Below are 10815 nucleotides of genomic sequence, written 5' to 3' on the forward strand. Positions count from 1 at the left end.
TTGTAAGACAATGGGATTAAGTGACTTGCCCAAAGTCACACAGCTAGGTAATTATTAAATATCTGAGGCTGGATTTAAATGCAAGTCCTCCTGATTCCAGGGTTGGTGCTCTATCCACTATACCACCTAGCTGCCCCATATATAGATTTCAGCAGGGAAAGGAAATAACAATTGGCCTGGGAGCAGGAAAGACTCCTCAAATGTCCTAAAGATTCTAAGTTAGAAGTGAATTCTTTATACCTACTTCATGATCTGTATACTAGACATTTAACCATGAATTATTTTTATATGCTAATTATGTATTAGTGTTTCATTCCCTTAAGAGGCTAAACTCTAGTGGTGGGGAGAAGGATAGAGTCCTATCTAAACTTCAGATCTCGCCCAACACCTTCAACAATTAGAATGCTTATCACTGTTTCTTGATTGATTGATTGATTGATTGATTGACTGAGGCTTCATCAGGCTATAATTTCATCATTCTCCTCTACCTCAAATACTTAGCTAGATATGTCCAAAACTCTCAGTGAAAACTCAGATCTGATTTTTCAGAAGGTAAGTACAGTCAAATACTCAGAGGGCAGTTCCAGGAATACAAAATTCCTGGAAACAGAATCATTTAACCTAAACCGTTTGCCCAGGAGAATTCTCTGAGTCATGCTAGAATCTCTAAACATGCTGGAATATAACACAGGCACCAGAATTGCTTCCAAAAGAGATTTCTAGGTGTCCTGTTTCTTTCCTGTTGCTATAATTTTCCCATCTGTAAAGTGAGTTGCACTACATTATCTTCAAAGGCCCTTCCAATTCTGACATTGCATGTTCTAAAGTTCCTTCTGTATCTGATATTCCATGTTCCAACTCTGACAATGCTTTTGACTGACAATCCATGTTGTAAAAATTCTTTGCAGTTCTATGTCCCAAGGACTCTTCTAGTTCTGAAAATCTATTTTCTAGTCCAAAGCCTCTTCCAGTGATTATTCTTTAATGAAAGTGGAAAAGGAGTAGATTCATAGTCCTTTACCCTGTCACCATACTTTTATAACTAGTCACACCAGGACATGTACCTGAAGGATGTTCTCTAAGATCAAATTTTCCTTGGAATTTTTAAACAGAGAGCTCATTTAAATTATAAACAACAATGAATCTCCTATTCTCTCTCATCTCTCCTTAGGTCTCTCTAATCTCTCAGTCTACTTGCTAGTTTTATATAAGGATCAAAAAGGCTACCATGAATATACAGCTTAAATGCCTTCTCGAACACATTGCAAGTGAATTTTTTTTGTTAGATTAGCATATTGGCAGAGTACTATCTCTGAGAAACTATTGGTACAATAGGATCTATAAGAAGAGTATGTCATGAGTTTTTACATCATATTTCCATATGCTCTCAGAACAAACAAACATTAGATTCTTTAAGAAATTCTCACCTAGACCACCCCTTACATTTGAACAGGGCTTTATAATTTATTTACACATCCCAGGTTATCCATCTACATCTATCCATCTAAAATATATGTAGGTATATCTTTATATATTTTCATTAAAGCCTCAATAAACTAAAAACAAGAATTGGAGATGAGGTTCAGTGAAGGCTCAGGGAGAAAAGTGTCTTGCCTAAAGTCATAAGCCTATTACTGTAAGGGAATAGAACTCAGTTCTCCTGAATCCCAATTCAGTACTCTTTCTGATTCATCAAATTACTACTCAAGACTAAATAAATATGTCTTTCATCTATAAAACACTAAGGATGACAATAAGAACAATTCCATTGCCAAATAATTTTCTTTACAGTGGACTATTATTTTTACTGTTATGTTTTGAATGCTATGCCAAGGGCAGTAAATGAGATAATTGGAAATATGGGCATTTCAAAAAGTTGTAGACAAAGAGATAAAAGCTCTATTTGATTAAAGAAATTATTGCTTCTTACCCTGAGGTCATGGGAAACTGTTTTTATCTGAAATCCCAGGCTTCTAAGAAGATGACAATCCAGTGAAAAGTCTACAGATATAAACAGATTCAAGGTCATGGAATTTTAGAATTGAGACAAAAGGTTGGCTTAGCTCTTAAAAGTCTCTTTTAGTTCTGAAGTGACATCATTTGGTCATTTGGGAAACTGAGGTCTCAGGGTCACCCAGCTAGAAAGTAGTAGTGTTACACACTCTACCACAACAGGCTATTCGGTTATTACCAAGTTTCAAGGTCAATCACAAGGAAAGAATTTGGATATTCTACAAGATATCCCAGGGAAAACAGCTCTCAAAGGTATTTCTAAAAAGGTCGGATTTATTCAGTGTGTATCAGCTGCCTCATTTTGGCTGGTTTCTAAGTGTGCTAAAGTTGTTTGCTTCCTTTGCTGTATCTGACCTCCTCTGCTCATTTCACAGCATTTCAAAACACATGCTGTGTTCCTCAAAAACTAAATAACAAATAGGAAAAGGGAAATTTTAATTTTTTATTTTTTCTTCCCTTTTTCTAGACCCCCATCTCCCCATACTACAATCCAAATCACAGTCATATTGGGGAATAAATCTGCCAGTTGTTATGACCTCATGCTTAGTGGTTTCAAAGTTGTGAACATCATTCAGGGCTGAAAATTGGCTTCTCTGACTGTCAAGGCAGCTTACATTTGCCATGGATCTAATTCAGTTTAGCTAGTAATTAGTTTTGTATTACTTTACACGGTGATGTTAATACTGATTACAAGGCCTGATAACTTTAGCAATAAATACAACCCAAGGCAGAAAATTACCTTTCTTTTTATTGGTGAAGGCTGAAGTTAGTGGAATGAGACACAAATTGCTTTATGAGATGAAGCAGCTGCCTCATGTTACAGATTTACAATTTAATGCCCCCACTGTCATTGTAGCCTTGCTATCTACAGCTACTTAGTTCTGTCCAGCCACTGCTACTTCCTTAAACTCTTAGAATTAACAGTTTACTTAAGTGAAAAGAGACCATAATATCCATTAAAAGCTACATGAGAGCATCTCCTACCTCAATCTGACCTATATGTTGTCTAGTTCATTTATTCATTTTTATCTCATTTTACTAGGAGTTTCCTCTTTCAGAAATCACATTTACAGGGAACCCGCAGCATACAGCAGCTTTCCTAGTATGGTCTGCATTGTTCATGGAAAATTCTCCAGTCTGGTTGATTTGATTCAACTTGAACTAAGTTGAACTTAGTTCAATTCAACAAATACTTCCTGAGCACGACATTTTTGGGTAAGAGAACCATACTAAGTAGTTAAGATTTAAAGATAAAAATGAAGTTCCAACATTCAAAGAATTTACATTCTACTTGCTTGGGGTAGGACACAGAGGCATGGTATATTCCTATAATAGATAAAGTATGAAGGAGGAAAAGAAGAGATCCAAAGAAATACTCTAGAAAAATTTGAGAAAGAAGAAAACATTGTTATTTCAGAGAAATATGGAAGACTTCATGGAGGAAGTGGAATCTGAGCTGAGCCTTAGAGTAAGAGGAGATTCTTAAAGGCAAAGATAAGAATAGAGTACATTCAGACCTGAAAAGATAGCATATGTGAATGAGTATAAGCATGGAATAGCATGCTGAGATAGAAAAACCAGCATATTAGTCAGTTTGATTGGAGGGCAATGAGCGTAGCAATTTAACATAAGGTCAAAAATATAGCTTGATGTCAAATTGTGAAGGCTCTTATGTACAAAGCTAAGAAAAATGCATTATATTACATTAAAAATTTTGGAATTTTTTAGCAACACCTTCATTTCCAAATCTATCCTTTTCCCTCTCCCCTTTTCTATAGATTATCTATTGATAACAAAAAGTTTTCAAAAAGGGCAAAAAAGCATGCCATCAATCAACCAAGTCTGACAGTATGTGATAGTCCCTCAGTTCTGCAAGGAAGGAAGGGAAATACATTTTTCTGTCTCTTAAACTAGGACAAGATTTTCCATACTTTTTTTGGTTCAGGAAACTATTTTACTTGAAAGATTAAACTGGGAAGGGGAGAGATTCACCATGGTCCTATGTTGAGTCCTATAAGAAGCACAACAATGAATAAGGTACTATTCCTGTTCTCCTGAAAACTGTTGCCTAGTTCTTCTTCATAGGGAAGGAAAAGGGATAATAATGGTTCACATTTTTATAATCCTCTCCTTACATTAATTGTGTGAGATGGGTAGAGGAAATGGTATTCCCATTTTACAGGTGAGAAAGGTGAGACTAATAAAGGAAGTGATTTTTCTCATGGTTTGTTAGGGAGTAGGTTTTTGAGGTAGCATTTGAATCTCAATTTCCTTTTCCTGAGCCTACTTTCCATCTTCTCCACTAAAATTGGCTATATATAAAAGGGACCTTAGAGACCATCTATTCCAATTCCCTAATATGCTAGGTGAGGAAAATGAGATGTAGGGCAATTTGTCAAGGTTATACAACTAATGAATAGCAGAGCAGTATTCAAACCCAGATTTTTTTAAAATCCAAAGTCAATATTTTTGTTGCTGTAGGATTATAGAGGACTTTTCACATAGTAGGTGATCTGTAATATTTAGTTACTAATGGATTTTGTTCAGAGCAACTTCTGTTGTCCAATAAAAAGATAGGCAGTGCAAATGTAACAATAAGACCAGTGAGACTTCCTGAATATTCTAAGCAGCATTTATCAACTAAAGACAAAACTAGTATGCTAACAAAGGATTGTCTGATGGCCAGGCAGCTTTAGACCCTAAAGAAGAGGAAACTAGTAACTGTGTGCAGGGCATTCAGAGAGGGGTGGGAGTAATGACCTCTACCTTCAAGTATCTGAAGTAAAATCAAGTGGAAAATAGATTAAACTTATATTGCTTGGCCCCAAAAGGCAGAAGAAGAAGAAAAGGGAAACATCTCATGGAGAAATCAGCAATCCTGAGAGATTGCCAAAAAATCCACCACCCAATGGGCAAGTAAACTGGATTGATTAAAGCAACAAGGCATACTAAGGGAAATATAGGAGGCAAAATGACTAGGGAAGTCAAAGCATTATCACTATCTCAATCACCATCTCCCTCAGATCTTGATAGAGTTAGCCTAGGACCCTGAGCCCAAGACCCTTAGGAATAGCATTGCTTTCAGCTCTCTACACTTAGCAATCCCAGTAGGAAGCAATTCTTATTTAAATACACCTGGATATTGCTTCCACAGATACTGTAGTCATAGGTAAGGAAGAACCAGAAAAGAAAGCTTTTGTCATCAAAGTCCTTGGCATTGTCAAATCAATCAAAATCAGAAACATAATTTTATGCATGGAAATTATATTAAAGAAGAGGCATTGATATTTGTTTTGCTTCCTCACCTTAAGGACTACAGGACTTATCCATCTGACTTCAGCTAAAACCCTCCAAATATGTTGCTTCCCCCATTAGAATATGAAGGCAGGGACTATATTATTTTTCTATTCATATCCTCAGTGTTTAGCAGTGCTTTGCTTTATTCATTCAAGTGGGTAAAAATTACAGGAAGGTAGATTTTGGGTATGTAAGAGAAAGGTTCCTAACAATTAGAAGTATTTTAAAATGAAAGAGGCTGACTTGGAAAGAAGTGAGTTTTTCCTCTTTGTAGGGTCTTCAACAAAGGCTGAATGGTCATTTTGAAGAGATATTGTAGAGGTCATTCTTGTTCAGGTGCAGATTGAATTAGTTTCTGAGGTACTTTACAATTTTGGAAGTTTATGAAAATCAGATCTTATACATTGCTAAAATCTTTAATGTGACAGGGAGTTAGTTGCAAGTTGAAAGCAAGCATAATTTTGGAACTTGATATTTCATCAATATGAGAACTTCAGATATGGAAACTGCCTCCATTAATACAGATCAGCAACTCTTTGGTATCTTTGAGATATGCCTAGGGGAATTGAGAAGACAAGTGACCTACCCAGGACCTTGCTACCAGCATGTGTCAGAGGAGTCTTTAATAGACCTTTTAATGAAGGTCTTGCAGATTGCAAGACCAGCTCTCTATCCACTACACACACAGCTCAACTGCCTCTCAATTTTAAATCTGCTTTGAAGAGAGAAAGGAAAGAATAAATCAGTGCAACAGAATAGAAAACAAAAAGACAAATCATCACTCATCAGTAGTGCTTTGTCTTCACTTCCCTAATCTGAGCAATCCATCCCTTCCTCCCTCTCAACTCTCTTCCTTCCCTTCCTCCCTCCCTCTTCCTTCCTTCCTTCCTTCCTTCCTTCCTTCCTTCCTTCCTTCCTTCCTTCCTTCCTTCCTTCCTTCCTTCCTTCCTTCCTTCCCCTGTCTCTCCCTTTCTTTCTTTTATTTTCTTTGTTTTTTCTTTCCCTAGTGGATACTCATATTGGATGTGAGGAAAGAAAGGAAAACTTTCCCAGGGGAATACTACAAAGTAGGTCTTCTAAATGACCTAGAATCAAGCTCTTTCACAGGTGAGAGATTCAGTGGTGGCAGTCAAGGGTCTATGGTCTGACTGAACTGACTTGGAGGTAGTCATATCTGGAGCTAGCTATTTCTGGGTAGTAAGCTTCTGAGATAATTGGAGAATTTAGGAGTGGAAAGGAAATTGCTTCATCAATACTTCTTTCTGCATAAAGAGATGACAAGATTGTGGCAGTTACCATTCTATAATTAAACTATAAAGACATGAGGACCATTTTATTTTTTTAAAATGTAATTCTTATAAATTTCCCCCCTCATATTCATCCAAAATATAATCCCTTGTAACTATCCTGTTTTTCCTATTTCTCCTTCTTGGGTCTATCCTTTATCCAAATGTCACTCCCTAAAACAGAATCCCAAACTCAAATTTTGATTCTTGTGGGGTGGGTTTTGGCATCCCAGGGATCTTCGTGGTAAAATCTAGGAAGAAAGGAGGAAAGTAAGGTCTTTAATTGCATATGCAAATCTTGTCCTGGTACCAGACTTGAAATTGCTGAGGAGAAGGAAATTAATCCACTCTTTGGGACTGACCGAGTAGGGAACTGGCCATGGTACTGAACTCTTTGGCGCCTATCAGTGGCCCAAAAAGCTGACAGCCTCAGATTCGAATTCCAATAAAAATCATTTCGGGAGCAGGGGGAGGGAAAGAAGGATGGCTTTGGTGCGGTGGGGATGGAGAGTTTCAAATGAATTTAATAAGAGCTCAAGAAGGTGAGGATTGCTAACACAGAGGTATTGTCCTTAATTAAGATTGAGCCTGAAGTTTCTCTTAGGAAAGAGAACCTCTGAAAAGAAGCTATAAAAGTTGTCCTTAAGGGAAAAGGATGATGGTGATAAGAAAGTCATTATGATAGGGCCCAAGTGAGTCCAGCACATTCTGCCCTGCCAGTTTCCCTCAACTAGGTCCTCAGAGTATGTCACAGTCAATCATCACCTGGGAGCAGGACATGCTGAAACTCAACAAAGAACACAACTCTGTTTAGTGACTGCAGGGAGCCAAAAATGCTTAATTAAAGCTCATTCTCATTTCCTTCCAGTATAATTCTTTGTAAATCTGACCCTGCTTATAGCCTGGGTGTGTTAGAGAGGGAGGGAGGAACTAAAAAAGGAGAGAGAGAGAGAGAGAGAGAGAGAGAGAGAGAGAGAGAGAGAGAGAGAGAGAGAGAGAGAGAATATCTTAGTGTGGAAATAAATTGACCCCCTCTTTTTGTGCTTTTCATACTAACCCCGTAAAATTATTTTGCTTTGAACTCAGAACCCATAAATAAATAGAGCTAGTTGGCAGCCCAAGTCATAAAATCATTGACTCCCAGCATGGCACAGACGAGTCATTAAAGGACATTTAAATGTCACCCTAAATCAGTAAAACTATGAAAGGTTCTTCGGTTGTTATTTACACACACGTGCCAGATGTATATTCATACTATGCACACACACATACACCCACACACAATCACACACACACACACACACACATTACTCCCTTTATTACATGAACCTACTGGAGACATAAAACCATATAAGTGATGCATACAGTACATTTACTTGATATATACACATTTAGAAATCTCCCAAGTGATTATAATGGTTGGCTTGGAATGATACTGATACACGTTGATAATTACACAGCATATATACATTTAATATTGCATTTGTGCCCAATCCACACAAAACCCTGAACATTGTACTAATAACAGACCTTCTCTTCATTACCCGCAGTTTTTTCTAGTCTTGTGTCTTAATAAGCAGAGACAATTTATTCAGTCTTTGTCCCTACAGTCATTCATACACTAAAAGGAGAATTGAATACAAAGCCAAAAGAGGGTGATAGGGGATATGAGTGTGTTGGCAGATGGGGATGGTGGTTGCGGTCTGTGTGTATTTGTGTTGGAGATGAGGGTTAGTTCTCAGTTTCTCCGGAAATGCCAAGACTAGGGTTGGTGAAAGCCCTGCCCTCTTCCTCGCTATGCCTGGCACGAGAACTTTTAATTGGGGAGGTGGGTGCCTTGAACACCCCCTCCTCTCTCTCCCCAGCGGATAACGGAGAAGACGATTAGCCCACCTGGGCAGGGCATGAGCCCTGGGCAACCTGCCCTCGGTCTTCAAAAGCCCGAGTCCCAGCCCCCGCCCTCTCTTCGCTCCTTGATCCGGGCTCGCGGAGGAAGCGGTACGCTGCTGACCTCTAAAGCGGACTCAGAATCCAGGGGAGGAGGAGGGGGAGGGGACGGGGACGGGGACAGGGGCGCAGGGGAGCGGTGGCCAGCAGGCACCTGCTCCCCGACTTTCTCCGGCTTCCCGAGAGGCCGGGCGGCTCTAGCAGGAAAATGGCGTTGGAGAGACCTACTTGAGTGAGTTCAGTGCCCATCAGGATGAGGAAGAAGAGACTCAGAAGCTTGCTTGCCGGTCGCATCTCTCGCTCCCAGCTCCAACCTCCGGGCATGCGGATCCCCGGTCCTTGGGCGGCTGCGTGAAGTCGCTCTTCTCGGCGTTGCTGGCTTTTCTATGATTTTCCCTCTCTGGCTCCCTCAGCCCCTGTATTGTGCCTTTCAGCACCCGGAGAAGGCAGAGCTCAGAATCTGTGTTGCAAAGCCTCCACTTTGCATATTTATTATATCCCCAGTTTCTCCCCTCGCCAGTCTCCTGGGCTAGGGCTGGCTGGTTTCCCCCCCACCTCCTTCTCTCTTCTAATGGCTCCCCTGATCGCGAAGCATTTGCGAAGAGGGATGCACCGGAGCACGAAATGATGGGCTCTGTCTCCTATGCCAAAAGTTTGCTTGGAAAAGGGGGGAGGGGGCGGGGTGGCGCAGGGAGGGCACACACAAAGCGCGCGCGCACACGCGCGCGCACACACTCACACACATACACATACACATACACATACAGACCCGGGAGGTAGCAGCTGGAAGGGATGGAGGTTGAAACAGGATGTGACATCAGAAAGGCGGGGGAAATTTAACTCAACTCATCTAGGCCACCGAGCAGGGCAAGACATAGAGGAAGAGAAATGAGCACCATTACTGTCTTCGCTGCCACTGCCGCCGCTGCTGCTCCTGCCAGAGGGAGAGAGTATATTGGGGGGGGGGAAACCCAGAAACGCTGAGGGAGAGAAGGGACCAGACCTAGCTGGGAGTCCTGGGAATCAAGAAGTTTAGGGGCAAGGGAGAGGCACCCTGGAGGCAGGAAAATTTAACCATCTTTGTGTCGGGGCTCTGAAGTTAATAGCATACCTATTGAATTAAGTTTCCCCAGGCTGCTTACAGTTGATACTCTTAGACATGACTGGGACATAGTAGATCAAATCACTTAGAATGTCAGTAATTGCAAGGAAACCATCCGGTCCTACCAACTAATTCTAAAGGGATCAAATGAGATCATGCATATAAAGTAATTTGTCATCTGACCGTCACTAGTCTCTTCTTATATTTGGGAATCTGAGACCTAGATAGGAAAACAAGATCACCAAGACATTAGTTGTGGTATTGAGACTAGAACTCAGAATTCCGTAACCCAGTTCAATAAATAATCTTTTGACCACAAAATACTAGTAGGACCTCACTAAAAATCTGATGGATAATAGTAAAAAATGATGGACATTTATTTAGTATTTTAAGGTTTACAAAGCACTTTGTGTACATGCAATACCTAACATTGACATGGTACCTAATACATATCAGGTTCTTTTTTATTTTTTACAAATATCATTTCATTTAATCTTCACAACAATCTACAAGGTAGGTCCTATTATGGACAGGTAGTTGGGACATGAGAGACTCACTGACCTCAGACACTTAATAGTTATGTGATCCAGGGCAAATCATCTAACCCAATTTGCCTCAGTTCCTCATTTGTAAAATGAGTCGAGGAGGAAAATGACAGACCACTCCATTATTTTTGACAAAAAAAAAAAAAACCCTAAACAGCTTCACAAAGAGTCAGACACAACTGAACAATAATTGAGGTGTTACAGATTAGGAAAATGAGGCAAATAGGTTAAATGATTTGCCCAGGGATTATAGGTAATAAGAGTCTGATGGTAGATTTTAACTTGGTCTTCCTGACTATACTCTGTCCTTTGTGTCTTATTCTTCCTTATTCTCATTTGAACTTCAAAATAATTTTGAGGTAAAATGTTCTGAGTGTTTTCATTCTCCCTACCCCTATCACAGATGTGGAACTGAGAATGAGACAATTCAAGTGTTTTTTCTAGGATTACACAATTAGTAATTGCCCAAGATCGAATTTAAATTCCAGTCATCCTGAATCCAAGGCCTATGGTTACATTTACTAGTATACAATTGGTGATTGATAATGATGATTGTTTGATGGATTGATGGAAGGATCAAATATGGGTGTGTAGAGCATTAGGGATGACTTCTGGAACTGTCTAG

At 39.6% G+C, this 10815-nt stretch overlaps 1 protein-coding gene across 1 annotated transcript in view; it reads right to left on the reverse strand.

Moving 5' to 3' along the window:
• The window catches only part of OLFM1 (olfactomedin 1), a 62202-nt gene extending 52998 nt beyond the window's left edge, over positions 1–9204 (reverse strand). The window contains exon 1 of the mRNA XM_074210734.1: positions 8772–9204. Coding sequence (XP_074066835.1) covers positions 8772–8867 — 96 coding nt within the window. The 5' untranslated portion in view covers positions 8868–9204. The remainder of the gene's footprint in view (positions 1–8771) is intronic.
• Positions 9205–10815: the final 1611 nt, after the last annotated feature.

The sequence above is a fragment of the Macrotis lagotis genome, chromosome 1 (assembly GCF_037893015.1).
Source record: "Macrotis lagotis isolate mMagLag1 chromosome 1, bilby.v1.9.chrom.fasta, whole genome shotgun sequence".
Classification (NCBI taxonomy): domain Eukaryota; kingdom Metazoa; phylum Chordata; class Mammalia; order Peramelemorphia; family Peramelidae; genus Macrotis; species Macrotis lagotis.